The following is a 14,701-nucleotide window of genomic DNA, read 5'->3' on the forward strand; positions in this document are numbered from 1 at the left end:
GTGCGTGCGGGTGGGTCTCGACAGGTAATCCGGCTGGATCGCTCTTCAGATAAAGCTCACCAAGTTTTAAAAAAAAAATGGATAAAGCTCGCCGAGTTTAACTCTTGCACGCCTTCTCTCCATGCCTCCCGGTTCTTTTAGAAATACAGTACACAAACAAATGCATACGCTCATTCTTATGAACACACATACGCATACTCTATCTTCATAAGCACACCCAAAAAATTAAGCCAGCAAGTTTTAATAAAATTAATAAAGTATGAACACACGCACGCATACTCTATTCCTATGAGCACCTCCAAAAAATTAAGCCGGCGATCCAGCGAGTTTTAAGATTAATGAAGTACTCCCTTCCTAAATAAATATAAAAGCGTTTAGATCACTACTTTAGTAATCTAAACGCTCTTATATTTCTTTACAAGGGAGTACTCACATGCGCCTCTGTCGACAGGAACGTCGCCTCCGGTGGTTTCTCTTCTTCCTTTTCAATTCTCGGATGCAAAGTAGTCATCTCCTTTTTCAGGAAAAATCTTTCAATTGCGAGAATTCGACTTTTGAATGCTTCACCTTGCAAACTTCACCTTTTACATACAAGGGACTCCAGATAACTTGCTTTTGCCGAATATCTGCTCAAGACTGCCCCTGCTAAATTAACGTAAAGAAACTCCAATGTTGCTCACTCAATCCTTTTTATTTCTAGAATTCTGTACAACTGTCCTCGCCACAAACTCCCGACCATATATTCTGAAACATACTTTGGATGGCATTGTGTTTGTACATATGTGCTTTCATTTGTCATCAAAAGGGCAATTGGGTAATACAACAGTTTACAGAATGACTCTAGCACCACACCTCATCCGCCACCTCGTCCCTTGGTCCTTACCCGCTTTACTGGAAATTTATCTACAGGAGAGAACATATCAAGGCACCTAAAGGGCATAGTAAACTAAAAACTTCAGTCATAATCCTATGCAGAGATTCTCGAGACCAAAACCCCGGGAACGCTTCGTTTTCAGTACTGATCAAGTGATAATACTGTTACATCAAACTTGGCTCAGGGCATATGCGATAGTGTCTGATTGCCAGCGTCGAGGATGATCTCATCATGTGCAGGTGTTATGCTGCACAAATGTTTTCAAGTTAGCCAAGCTCATGCTCAAGACATCAAATTCAAATTGACGATGCGATGCATGCTTACCTCAGATAGCTCAAAGCTGACATTCTGTACAGCAGTGTGAACACAAGGAGATGCAATCCAATAGTGTAGAAGAATATAAATGTCCGGGCAAATCTGTGAATACAAACAGAACACATGCTACATTAATTTCTTGTTTCAGTCCGCTTCATTGGTCAAATACAGAAATTCAAGCAATTCATTAGTGTAGGAGAATATAAAAGTCCAGGCAAATATGTGAATACAAACAAAACACTTGATATATTTATTTTCAGTCCGCTTCATGGATAAAATCATACAATAAAGAAACTCAGGCATCATGTAATACAAAATGACAATCACTTGTGCATTCTTATCCATGAAGGGCTAGGATTAATCAATGGTGGCCAGTTTAAAAGTTTAGACATGAGCACAATGACCAAATATAAAATCTAAATAAAGATTCAGACGAAGGGTATAATTTAAGAAGTTGGAACCGAATTAACTACTCCCTCTGTAAAGAAATATAAGAGCACTATCTAAACGCTCTTATATTTCATTACGGAGGGAGTACATCTCAGTGGCAGATCCATGCACACCTGAGTCATCGGTGTTGTACTTATTTAATTCAAAAAAGACATACGACATTAGGAATGGTCAAATAAAAAACTTGGCATGTATAGCTCTGCTGTTTCTACAACAATTTAAAAGTTATCATCAAAGATAGGTGATACAACAAATACAAAGAAAAGGAAAACCTGAACTGCACACCCCACAAAAAATGATAGTATCATACTTGTTACCGAGGAGAAAACGGCCACTACTGAGAGTGATCTTATCTCTTATACCAAGTTCCTTGTATCTTTGATCCTTTTCCTGGATATGGCAAAAAAGGAACATAATTGAGCTGTGTACACTACCAGAGATAACATGTGTTGCTGATGATATGTTCAAATATATCTACCTTCCTCGAGAAAGCTGCAAAAGGATTTATGTCATCCTCGTACATTTTCTTGTACTTTGTTTCAACATCTGAAGAACCACTTTCAATATCTTCTGCGTACTGCAAGGCGCAACATAACAAAGGTCAAATGCTAGACAATGTGAAGTATGTAAAGTCCATCATAAGGATTTATGCTATACCTTCTTTGGTCCTCTAGAAACAATCTTCTCATGACTGTAGTCCTGGACGTATCGAATCTTTCCGTACAATTGAACATTATCAGCTTTTGTTTTTTCCAATTCTACAGCTAGCATTTCATACTTCTCTTTTAATCTCCTCAGTTCCTGGGATATGTAAAAATGACAATACATGGTCAGTGGTGATGCATTTTCATATTTCATGAAGCAAAGAGGCGTCATGGGATAAAAAAAATCCAAGAAAAGCCTAACAGAACCACAACTTTCAAGAATACCAAGGAAAATGACCCTCTTATATCATTACCAAACCTTGACGAAAATAGAAGCCTATAATATATACCTCTTCGGTTTCACGTAATCGTGTACGGAAACGGTCCCTCTGATTGCAGATGACCTTGAGCATGGAACTTTGATCTTGGTCTGGTGATGAATTCCTTGGATCAGTACCCTGTAAATAAATGAAAAGAAACAAGTGAAGCTACACATGGATGTAGTGACCATCTGATTAGATAACTCAAAATCAAATGCACTGTTACAAAAAAGTGAGTATTGAAATGATTCTTAGGCACATTTGGTGTTTGCCTTAACATCTAGAACTGTGGATACTGTTGATAACAACTGCATATACTGCTAAATATTAAAATCACACGCATGTTTGTAAAATCAGTGTATCAAGAGTTTTTTTCTGGGAAACTGAGGCGCTAAATATTAAAACATATAAGAAAGATTGCTTATATTAAGAGTTATTTTGTTTCGAGGAGAACAACTGTTCTACAAAGAAATGGTTAACACAGACCACTTGCTGACTAGTGGGCCACGTAGTAACATAGAATTCAGAATTAGACAGTAAATTCATCAACCGAATGTAACAGTTGTTGATTTGAAACCAGTTATGATTTGTGAAAATCATGGTGCAAAAAAGACAAGTGTTTGGTAATTCACTAACTCTTCAATGTTTCAGTGTTGTGTATTAACAGTTGTAACGGTAACATTTATGACAATTGCAGATCTTTATACTCGCTTTAAGATGATGTCTATGAGGACTTAAAGTTGATCATCTGAACTGTGTTTCCCGTGCATTTATTGTCCACGGCTGAACTATGCAGCTTCTAAGAGTAATGCAGAATTAAAGCGACATGGTTCGCCATAAGTGAAGCCAAAGTAGAATTTTACCTCCGATACTTCATTTGAGCCTATTTCTTGAAGATCCCAATCATTCAAAAGAGAACTCCTCCTATCAGTTGAACTGCAGCCCTGTAACAAAGTTAATAAACATATCAGCTACACATGTGCTTCAAAAAACAAAAGGCATAACAAATTCTTTGGTTTCTTAAGCATCGAAATCCAGGATTGTGTAGTTTATTGTAATAACATAATATCACTATTCAGACTGTAGCACTAAATAAGGTAACTGTATATGCAGAAGACATGCTCGTAAGGATTATATATTCAAATTCAAAGGACAATAGGATCTACTGGCAATATGTGAAATATCACAAGGGTAAGGAGAGCAACCTTTAATATGTCATCCTCAAGTTTCAGAATCAATTTTTGCTGCTCTTCAACCTTTGAAGTTAGTTCAGCGATCTTTCTCCCGGCTTCCTCAAGAAGACTTGACTTCTCTGATATTTTAACCTTTAAGAGATGCAAAAAGAAAAACTTACAAGACAGTTACAGCAGAGAAGATAACAAGTATGTATACATGACAAATACTGATTGTCCTCCAAAGGGCCAAACCATTTTCCAGCATATAAACTACTCCCTCCGTCCCACAATGTAAGACGTTTTTTGGCACTACACTAGTGTCAAAAAACGTCTTACATTATGGGACGGAGGGAGTAGGTACCAACCTTCAACTGTGTAAGTTCATGCTCCATTTTGCGGTTCTTATCAAGAAGCAAAGCTTCCAGTTTGCTCATTTCTTCACCATTAGTTGCTAGCTCCCAGTCTTCAGCTTCAATTGAGTTGTACCCAACAGCCTATTGGAAAAAAAAAAGGAATTTCAGCAAGCATGGGGACAGAAAATCAAAGATAGTGAGGGTAATATGGAGGAATAACAAAATGTATCTCAAGCATATCTCTGTGATCACCAACAAAATGATGTGGGCAAATTTAGTATAAGATGCAACACTGAAAATCTGATCTCATGTATCATGTGTATTTGAAACTTCACTAAAGGATAAAGAAGCAATGAGTTCAAGTTCAGATCCAGTTGATAATGGACAGTACGTCGTCAAATGTCCGAACTAAAGTAGATGGTTTAACAAAAACATGTTTATCCATAGAGCTTGTTTTGTTCCAACCTGCAAAATCTGAACCTTTTTCTTGAGATCATCAACTAGTCTAGTCGTAGGTCTTTCTTGAAGTTCTTTCTTCAACTCCGTTATCGCAGTTTCCTACAAAGAGAAAGTGTCCCTCACTTATAGCTTGGCACCCAGTAGCCAACATTAAGAGTAGTGAGTTGGTTACTGACAACTGAATTTTGACATAGCAATTTTAATGACTGGGTACCTTCTCACTGAGTAAAGCAGTCAACTTCTTTACTTCATTCACATGCATTTCTTTCTCACTTGATAAAGTACTTTCAATGTTACGCAGTTCTGCATTCAACTCTGATATAATCTTCTCCTTGGCATTCAAAGAACTCTCAAGTATATCACTTGGGTCCACGTAATCACTGCATAATTACATAATTCAGATAATAAGTTAGTATTAAGTTCTAGATAATCATAAAGGCCCAGCTAAAATAATAGCAATACTGCTGAAAGTCACTGTATCAACAGCATTATGAATGATAAAAATTATGCAAATACACACTTGCATATTCATTCATACACAGGAAAAATGCAAACAAAATTACCTATTATTACTTGTGTCTTCATTTGTTGTCTGCAACTGAGACCGTAAATCCCCCTGCAGTGAACATAAGAATAAAATCGTATGTTAGGGAAGCCAATAATAGATGTGCACATTTTGGTCAACACATGACATGTCAGTCATCAATTCAATGTATTCACCGACTGAGGATTATTTGATAATAGTCTATCACCATAACTTTCGTGCAGTAGTATGAGAGAATGTGCATAGATCTCGATTGCCATAGTGGGAGAATTGCAACCATATGAATGCAAGGGATTTTCCTAAAGCCAAAACAGCAACATGCAACATTACCTTTTCTCTCTCAAGGCTAACTAATCGTGATTGAGCGCGTTCAACTTCATCCATCAGAAGGCTCACTTCAGCTTCCTTTGCTGTCCGGTCCTCCTCTGAACAAAATATAAAACTTCATTAGAACTTCCATAATTATTGAACCATTAAGCATAGCGATCGTCAAGGTAACACAACTAAAGAAAGGAAGAAAACCTGATTGAGTACGAAGCTCAAACAATTGGCTTTGTGCCGATTCATGTAACTTCTGCATATTCTTGACACTTTCTGTAGCTTGCCTTAGTTGGTCCTGCAACGCCCGTTCCCTACAATCATGGCAATCAAAAATTCAAATCAGCGCATGCATCATCATATATGATGTGGCAAATTCTCGAAATCAAGAAGCTTAAATTTAAATTGTGATAATCGTTAAGCAATTATTTTCTTCGTTGCAATTATTTATCATACCTATCTTTCAGGGCTTCGAGAGTTTTCTGACTATCTTCTGCCAAGCTTCGCTGTTTCATTTCAACCATCTCTCTAACTTTTTCTTCCATCTAAAATCACAAAAATAAAATAAATCATTAGAAGGTAAAAGAGATATGATTCAAGAAACAGGAAGTGTGTTAAAACTATGTGGAACAAGAAATCAGCGATGTTTTTTCATCAAAGTAGTTGCTCGCTATACACAAACTTCATAAACTGGAAGGAATGTATATATTTCAGCTGTGAGTGCAATGCCACTTAGATATTTACAAAATATTTTGACTAATGGTGTTATGTCTAAAAAGCAGTATCAGTGGCTAGTGGGCCAGTATATTCGCAGACAGACCATGGTACAATTGTTTTTAGTTCAGGTGAAATTTGGAATTCATGCATCAATGTAAAAAGAAGGGCTTAAGTTTTCTATCATGAAAAGTATGAGCCTTCTGAAACTTTGCAAACAAGAACAATACGGCCATTCAAGTATGAAAATGAAAATTAAGAATACCATTGTATGGATACAGGAAGTCAATTGGATAATTTCATAAAGCACCAGTGTGAAGGAACTAACATTATTCGACTGTGAAACTGACACCATTCGTGCAGAACATCAAAACCAGAAGGAAAACTAACTAGTTTAAAAAACAGAGCGGGAAACCAAGTGACCTTGGAACAGACCTGTTGTTCTAGTTGGCGGTTTCGCTCCTCAAGTCGCCTAATCGTCGCCTGTTGGTTCTTTAGGTGCGCAGATTCCGCCCGGTATTCTTCAAGCTCAAGTTTCATCTTCCGGTTTTCAGTCTCCAGTTCAGATAGTTTCTGGTCTTGATCCTGAATGAATTGAGATCATTAGCAACAAACTTTAGTGAAATCTGACTGAATGTCATTTATTATATTCGAAGAAGATGCTAGTTATTGACATTCAAGCAAAGGAATAAGAAAAACTGAACACATCAGACTTTTGTTGGAGGAAACTGCAGTGCCATATCATGTTTTTTTTCCAAAGTTGCTAACTCTGATATGCACTAGTGTTAACACGTGACCGCTACTTTTAAGTTGGAACAAACTAACTCGCATCTATATTTGCAGATTAACAGCTTCCCACCTATAGTTTAATTTAGTGCAAGTTGACACATATTATAGCAAAAGTTCTATGTTCGGAGAGTGACGATAGAATCATACAAATAATTATCTGTTATTATCAGATATCAGTAGGTGTCAATACTGAATACCAATAAGATGGCAAGTAATTATTGCAACAAGGCAAGATATTAAGTATTGGTGGCAATTTAGAGAAGTCGGGACAGCCATGAAGGCAGTTTCCTCTATGAATACAACAAACAATGCCGAGTTAGAGAAGCTACGGTAGAGAGTAAGTTTGAAAGACATACAGACATAGAAGCAAGAGCTGGATATGGATCAGGGGCTTCATAGAGCTTCTGATAGATGTTGAGAAATGCATTTTCTCCAAACTTTGCTCTCTTTGTGAGATTGTCAACTTCCTCCTGGTAACTCTTAAGCAATGAGTTGAACAAACTAAGCTTGTCATCTGGAGATGCCTTCTTGAAGTCCCGAGTATTCTCAGCAAGTCTACGTCGGTTCTTCTGGCTCGTCTCTTGATTCTCCGCAATCTTTAAACCCTGCTCATCCAACCCACTTCTTTCTTTCTCCAAATCGAAGTCTAAATTGTACAAGAGACAACAGTCAGATTCTCCACCATGGATAGCATAAAATTTTACATGGCGAAGGCATCAACCTACATTCCACATACAATAACTAAATAAATCAATATGTTATCTACAGCACATGAGCATTCACACTTGGAAGCTATTTAGGCGTTGTAGCTTTCCAAACCCCCACATGGGAACCACGGTACCGATCACGTGGCATGACAACTCACAGCTACTCTCCCTACTTGGTATGGATGCAAATAATTCAAGGAGACAATAAAAGTTCATGACGTCTGTGATCAATCACTAACGCATTGTTCGAATGATGTAGAGTGGCTATACATGGCCTATGCACAAAAACAAGTGATATCTATTATTTGCTTTTTTCGATCAGTGCAGAAACTAAACTAGGACAACAAAAGCTTGCCAAGCTTCATAGAAATAGCGAATTTAAGTTTGAGACGAAGACTCAGGCATTCTCTACTGAAGCTACTTGGTCTCCCTGTCACGAGCATATCATACAGTTGGAGCCAATTGAGGAAGTGGCAAGCAAAAAAATGCTAGTAACAGATTTGCATGCAGGTGGAAAATGTAAGCATCTCAAGGCAATTAAGATCTCTCCAGCCGCGATTAGTGCAAAACCCCACAGATTCTGCACCTACGAGCCAGTACAGGTGCGCGCAACTGGGAATCGCGATGCTCCGCGGCAATTCAAACCAACCGTCCTTCCGGGCACACCAGTTCGAACCAAACGAAGCGAAGGTGGGGATCGACGCGGACCTTTCCAGAAGCTGCAGACGGCGGCGAGAGGCGACGCGGAGGAGGACGGGGGCGGGGGAGGGGGCGGCGGCGGCGAGCGGTCGCGCTCCGCCGCGGCCGCCTGGGCCGGCGAGGGGTCCATCGGACCAGTCGGGCGCTCCGGGATCTGGGCGCCTGGATCTGGCGGGATCCGGTGGGGTGGGGCGGGGCGGCGCGGCGACGACGCGCGGTGCGGTGCGGTGAGTATATGTGATCTGCTTTACAAGTGGTTTTCTTTTCTTCAGTACGTAAGTTGTTGGCTTTGTTGCGGCGATGGGTGCGTCTGCTCGCTCTCCTCTTCCGTCTGGTAGCCGCGTGGGAGCAAACGTTCGAGTGACGTCTGTGACAATGATATTATTTTTCTACAAGTTTTTTTTCCGTGAAAATGATCAGATCTATTATAAAAGTTCAGTGGAAGTACAAAGCATCTCAAATATAATAAAATTATATTGAGATTTCAAGATCATCGAACGGCCACTATTGCCAATAGAATGAGCCGCCGACGCGTAGCTCTCGTCGTTCCCCTATCTGAGCCAGCTTGACCTTGTCGATTACAGTTGGAAAGTCTTCATGCACGTGCCTTAAGGACCAGGACCCCGAAGCCGCGGTCATCTTTGTTGAACCCTTGCATATATCTGAAGCATCTGATAGCTAGTCTCGCTACATGACGAGAAACCCTAACATCGTCGTTCCAAGGAGATGTTAGGAGTCTATGTCGGGGCTTCATTGGCTACGTCCAGACGAACGAACTCGAGGAGGATCGGAACACGAAAGACAAACTCAAAGAAGAAGTGCCGCCGCCCGTTCAAGCGCCGCACCTGCGAGGATTAAAAAAAACTAACCTAAATAATTGAGGCGAAGGCACAGGACTTCCTCTTCCCTCCACCGGCCGCCGGAGCGGCGGGTAGAGGGGAGGCAAATTCACAGGCTCTCTGGCGAAGTTTGGAGAGGAGAGTTTGCCCTATCCGCCTAGGGTTAGGGGAAGAAAACGAGAGGAAGCCTTGCACCTGGCAGGTTGCGAGAGCCTTTCTAGATAGAAGTATTTTAAAAGACACGGTGAGCATTCCATCTAGGGTTTTATTTACGAAAAAATCATGAGGTACAAAGCACATCAAAAAAATAAAAATGCATTGAGGTCTCTGAACCACAGAATAAGCGTTGACGTGTCGAGACTTCTGTGCACATGTGACTGTAAGGATTGGCGCCCTAAAGTTGAAGTCGTCATCATTAAACCTTCGAATTGGTCTGAAGAACATGACACCAAATATCACCGTCGCGCACACACGACAATAAACCCCAACCTAGCCGCCCCGTGGGGCCGGCAGGAACCTATGCCAGAGCTCCGCATAATCTGTCCTGACGGATGAACTCGTGGAGGGTTGGAGCTCAAAAGACTGACTCAGAGATGAGGCATCGACATCCGTCAAGTGTCACTCTTGTTAGGACTAAAACCATATATACTAACCATAGCCAAGGCACTAAGATTTCCTCCCCACCCCGGGTCGTCGAACCGGCAAATAGAGGTGAGGCGAATCCACGATCTCACTAACAGAGATCGAGGGGAGGAAGACTATGCCCCATTCGCTTTGTGAGAGGGGAAAGAAGAGGCTAGCGATTGGTCAACATTTCCTCTAGGTCTAAAATGCCATACTTTGGAACCATAAATTAGACATTGAATATAATCGATATGGCAATGGAGAAATCATTAGCAACACATCTCTATTTATGCTCCTAAGCAATTTTGAGTTCTGGCCCGAGCCGTGGAATAAAGAACAAATAAAAGGTAGTGCAAAAACAACTACAAACTTGGGAACACGCAATAGCAAAACATGAATCTGCATCGGTTGGTTGTACTAATGGAAAGTGGGAGAAAATAAGAAAAAATTAATGGGCTTGCTTAGGACGTTTACACTAAAACTATCTTAGCGGTATCATGTGGGAAAGAAAGAAATGAAGAGAAAATAAAAACTTGACTTCTCATAGCTAAGAGTTGATCTCTTATAAGAAGATAAGACATATCTCTCATCCTGAATTGTTCGATGCCACATGACATTTACTACAAGCATATGCCTAAGTCCGAACGAAAGTTCTCTACACTCCATCACTATTGTTCATTTCCTAAGAGCAATAAAAAGTGACAAACCAGGAATGGTGACCCTCCGCCTAAAAGACCGATGTCAAATCTCAAAGAGCAAGGATGAAGTAGATGGGGAGGAGGAGGATGGGAGATCTAGAAAGTCGTACTAACTTCATAGAGGCTCGTAGGACGAAGAAATAGTAGGAGAGGCTTTGGTAGAGAGCAAAGTTTTATGCCTAGAGAGAAAAGTTTGAGATGATTTTGTCGAGGGATGAGTTGGCAGAGACAATGTGAAATTGACATTGAAGAAAGAGCACCGCTACACATGTAATAAAATCGGTACGATATTTGTACTAACACACAATATTAACCATCCATGTTAGGAGTGCGAAGTTTGTGCGGACGGGGCATTGGAGGACTTTATTTAAAATGATTCAAAAATGATATTTCTAAGTTTTAAAAAATGAAAACTTAAACATATTTGTGGTGGGTCTGTAAAATTTTGATCAAAATATTATGATTTGCAAGCCGCACAAAAAAAATCAGCCCAACAACAAAAAGAAAATGGTGGCCCATTTCCGTGTATGTATTTTTTTGTCTACGCGGCGTATGAAAGTATATTGTTATGAAACTTTTCGTGAACGTGTTATATATGTATTTGTGTATGTAGAATTTTTTATATTTTTTTGCAATTTGGAAATGCGTTTTTTTGTAAAGTCCATCAATGGCCCCGTCCTCCATTTTCACTTTTCGTCCATGTTAGCATCTTGGGCCTACAACCATCCATCTGACCATTGTATGTAAATAGGACACAAAGCATAGTACATGAAGTAATCCCGTTCAAGAAACAGGCTGACTTTATGGTGCGTATGGTTCATTCAAGGAGATGAAGTAGACGCGAGAGATGATGGTATGATCCAAATGGGATGGATGACAGAAGAATCACTTTTGGGAAATTAGAAGGACCGTGATATTGGCTTCCCAGAATCACACGGATTCTCCCACGGGTTCGGGGTAGCGCACATTTCATCTGGCAAGAGTGTGCCTATTGCGCTTGGCCTGGCATTTGTGTCACAAGGGGAAATATGTTTCCTTAGTGTTCCAAAATACTATCTTTTATTGAATTTTGCATTTTAAATTTGAGCCACTAAATTGAAACAAAGTTGAGTTGTGTAACAGTAGAAACAGAAAGGGGATTTATATGCCAAAAGTAAAAACACGACAGGATATCAAACATATATTTCATAATTGAACTAAGGGAATAAAATGATGCTGATTTAATTTCATGTCAAAATGATCAAACTTTTTGAATTAGAAGAATCCTAGAAGTCAATTATTTTGAGAGGGAAGTAGACAAGAAAAACTCAGTTGTTGCTTCATAAGAAAGGCAAGCTTTGGGGGTGCTTGACGCCAAGTATGATCAATCATCAACAAGCCATGAAAATTGCTAATACAGCAATACTAATAATGTGCTGCAATACAGGAAATAGTTTGAAATCTGCTAATGAACTAAGAAGCGACGATGTCCACATGACCGTCCTCATGACTGTAGTCCACTAGGTACTTCAGCTCGACACGCTTCGCATAGCACCATCCTACCACATCTTATGATTCACATAGTGCAACCGACCCTAGTACATCTTATGATCCGAATGATACAGGTAGCTGCGTAAATGGACTCAGAAATAAACTTGGGCACGCTCGAGGGCCAATCAGTGCCCCTCTCCCTCAGGCTTTGAGGCGGCTTCCTTGATCTCATCACCACCCTCCTCCTGGAAAAGTTTAGCACGACTATGAGTAACAAGGTTTTCAACACCACCCATGACAAGCCAATACAGGTAGAAGTTTCGATGGGGAGACATACTGCGTTATCGGAGGTCCAGAGAGTCAAGTTGTCACGAAGAAGTTGCATGATCAAGGTGCTGTCCTTGTAGGATTCCTCGCCGAGGGAGTCCAGCTCAGCAATAGCTTCATCAAATGCCTACCAACAAGTAAACATTATTGACAGATGTAGACTGAGACCCTTTTTCCTCAATGTCAAGTAATGGTTCAAACTATACTTTCAATAGCATGAGTCGTTTCAACTGGTTGGCATAGTTAACAAGGATTGTTGTTCATCATTCATAAAAAACTTTAAACTGATATAGTACCATAAAGTAAAGCATAAGAAATGCTGAAACAACAATTTCACCAGAGATCAGAATTGTACTGTATATAGCTTCCATGACAAATGGGACTCAGGTGTAGCTCCCATCAAATAAAAGAATTAACAAGCAGGGCTCCACACAGAAGAACTCTTCAACAAAAGATGTGATGTATAAAACAGAAGACTAACCTGCTTGGCAAGGTTGCAAGCACGGTCTGGAGAGTTCAGGATCTCATAGTAGAACACTGAGAAGTTGAGTGCAAGTCCAAGCCTTATCGGGTGGGTGGTAGGCAAGTCAGCAAGCGCGATGTCCTACATAATAATAAGTAAATTAATGTCAGCATGCACACTCGATGAAACAATATACACAATCAAAAGAATAGCCTGCACAGTATATCCCAACCAGGAATGACAGAACATGTATTCAACTTTGTAAGAGAAAGATGATGATAAAGCAAACTGGTACATGATACTGTATGTTTCAAATTAGCAAACAGTCCATGAAAGCTTAACCTGGGCTGACTTGTATGCTACAAGAGTGTTCTCAGCTGCTTCTTTCCTCTCAGCGCCTGCCTTGAACTCCGCAAGGTACCTATGGATTCACAATGAGGGAGTAGAAAGTAAATTGGTGTACATCCAAGCATCCAACAACTATGGACTGGCATAATTCTCTGTATGCAGCAAGTAAATACCTGTGGTAGTCACCCTTCATTTTCAGATAGAACACCTTGGACTCTGCTGCAGTGGCAGAGGGGACAAGGTGGGAGTCCAGAAGCTTGAGGATGCCATCACAGATCTTGCTGAGCTCAGTTTCAATCCTGGTACGGTACTCCTTGATTGAAGCAACATAGGCCTCGTTCCCACGGCTCTCCTCCTTCTGCTCAATGGAGGAGATGATCCTCCAGGAAGCCCTCCGGGCACCAATCACATTCTTGTAAGCAACAGAGAGCAGGTTGCGCTCCTCAACAGTGAGCTCACCAACATCAGCGGTCTTTGCCACCTTCTCCATGAACTCAACCATTTCTTCGTAACGCTCAGCCTGCTCGGCAAGCTTGGCCATGTACACATTCTCCTCACGGGTTGCCTCAGCGGTAGACATTTTCCCTCTTCTTTGTTGCAAACTAGTTCAGTGCCTGCAAATACAAATTGTCACTGTTACCACTTGCCCATATATGTACCGTGCTACAAAAAGCAGTGCATATGGGATCAACAAGCAAACTAATTCCAGAATCTGAATAAAATGAACCAAACGAAAATGAATATGCAATTGCTACAAATCACCCTCCTTTGCCAGATTCGCAAGTGGTGTAAGCAGTTTTCATATGATACAGTATAGTTAAGAGAGCTAGCCAAACTTTTACAACCCGGGCAAGGAATCACTTTTGGGGAGTGCATGCATCTAAATATCCTACGGCATCCTCAAAAGGAGCCATCAATACTGGCCTTTGATCCTGCGACTTTTCTGATATTCTATTGGACAAATCTAACCTAACACCACCGAGCTTCAGGTTGAGAAAACAATATTTTCACGGAATAACAAGCAAACAGAACTCAAAAGCTGAAATTAGATCGGCACAAGCAAATAAAAACCTGCTTCCTTCTCTTAGGAAGGCGACTAGATCTAGACCTCACTAGAGGAGATTCGCACCCCATCTACCGAGATGCGCGCTGGATCTACAGAACTAGTAATACAGCGAACATCAGCACGGTGCGCATTTTCATGCTTCTGGGCAGATCTGGGATCCTTGCCGAAATCCCCCGTCGATCCCCACTAAACTCACTCCAAATAGAGGGGAAACACGCTCAACAAGCCGTACATCCGGCAGGAAAAGCGCTGCTCTCGGAAACCCTAACTTGCGCGTCAGATCGGATCTCGAACCCTAACCGATCCAACAAGCCAACACCAGATCTGGCACGATCCAGGCCGGAATCTAGCCTGACGCGCACGAATCAGACGCAAAAACGGAAACGGGAAATGGATCCGTCACAGAACGAGCGGAATCGCTCCACCTCGGATCCCCGCGACCAGAATCAACAATCAATCGGTGGCTCGCACCCACAGCGAAGGATGGGGGAGGGGAAGAGAGGGG

General features: G+C 40.9%; 2 protein-coding genes across 2 annotated transcripts; both read right to left on the reverse strand.

The window, feature by feature from the left end:
• Positions 1-672: 672 nt before the first annotated feature.
• LOC123087114 (protein CASP) lies at positions 673-8,579 on the reverse strand. The gene is made up of 18 exons (XM_044509014.1): positions 8,371-8,579; positions 7,312-7,601; positions 6,602-6,751; positions 5,909-5,997; positions 5,657-5,766; positions 5,465-5,559; positions 5,154-5,206; positions 4,805-4,970; positions 4,597-4,689; positions 4,144-4,272; positions 3,809-3,928; positions 3,467-3,547; positions 2,634-2,741; positions 2,297-2,440; positions 2,118-2,216; positions 1,950-2,029; positions 1,199-1,291; positions 673-1,121 (listed from the first exon to the last, which is right to left on the reverse strand). Exons 1-18 carry the CDS (start codon positions 8,489-8,491, stop codon positions 1,055-1,057), a joined length of 2,088 nt encoding a protein of 695 aa, XP_044364949.1. The 5' UTR covers positions 8,492-8,579; the 3' UTR covers positions 673-1,054.
• A 3,303-nt stretch (positions 8,580-11,882) lies between these two features.
• On the reverse strand, positions 11,883-13,765 carry LOC100037565 (14-3-3-like protein A). Its single transcript, XM_044509015.1, has 5 exons — positions 13,304-13,765; positions 13,125-13,203; positions 12,801-12,923; positions 12,330-12,446; positions 11,883-12,237 (listed from the first exon to the last, which is right to left on the reverse strand). The coding sequence occupies exons 1-5, from the start codon at positions 13,708-13,710 to the stop codon at positions 12,178-12,180; spliced, it is 786 nt and encodes a 261-aa protein (XP_044364950.1). The 5' UTR covers positions 13,711-13,765; the 3' UTR covers positions 11,883-12,177.
• Positions 13,766-14,701: the final 936 nt, after the last annotated feature.

The sequence above is a fragment of the Triticum aestivum genome, chromosome 4A, assembly GCF_018294505.1.
Source record: "Triticum aestivum cultivar Chinese Spring chromosome 4A, IWGSC CS RefSeq v2.1, whole genome shotgun sequence".
In the NCBI taxonomy this organism is placed as follows: domain Eukaryota; kingdom Viridiplantae; phylum Streptophyta; class Magnoliopsida; order Poales; family Poaceae; genus Triticum; species Triticum aestivum.

Excerpts from the sequence above, each read along its gene's own strand:
- LOC100037565 (XM_044509015.1), bottom strand. The coding sequence starts at position 13,710 with ATGTCTACCGCTGAGGCAACCCGTGAGGAGAATGTGTACATGGCCAAG. Across the intron at positions 13,204-13,303 it reads ATGAAGGGTGACTACCACAG|GTACCTTGCGGAGTTCAAGG; the intron begins GTATTTACTTGC and ends GTGAATCCATAG. Across the intron at positions 12,238-12,329 it reads TCTGGACCTCCGATAACGCA|GAGGAGGGTGGTGATGAGAT; the intron begins GTATGTCTCCCC and ends AAACTTTTCCAG.
- LOC123087114 (XM_044509014.1), bottom strand. The coding sequence starts at position 8,491 with ATGGACCCCTCGCCGGCCCAGGCGGCCGCGGCGGAGCGCGACCGCTCG. Across the intron at positions 7,602-8,370 it reads CGTCTGCAGCTTCTGGAAAG|ACTTCGATTTGGAGAAAGAA; the intron begins GTCCGCGTCGAT and ends TGTACAATTTAG. Across the intron at positions 5,998-6,601 it reads ACCGCCAACTAGAACAACAG|ATGGAAGAAAAAGTTAGAGA; the intron begins GTCTGTTCCAAG and ends TTGTGATTTTAG.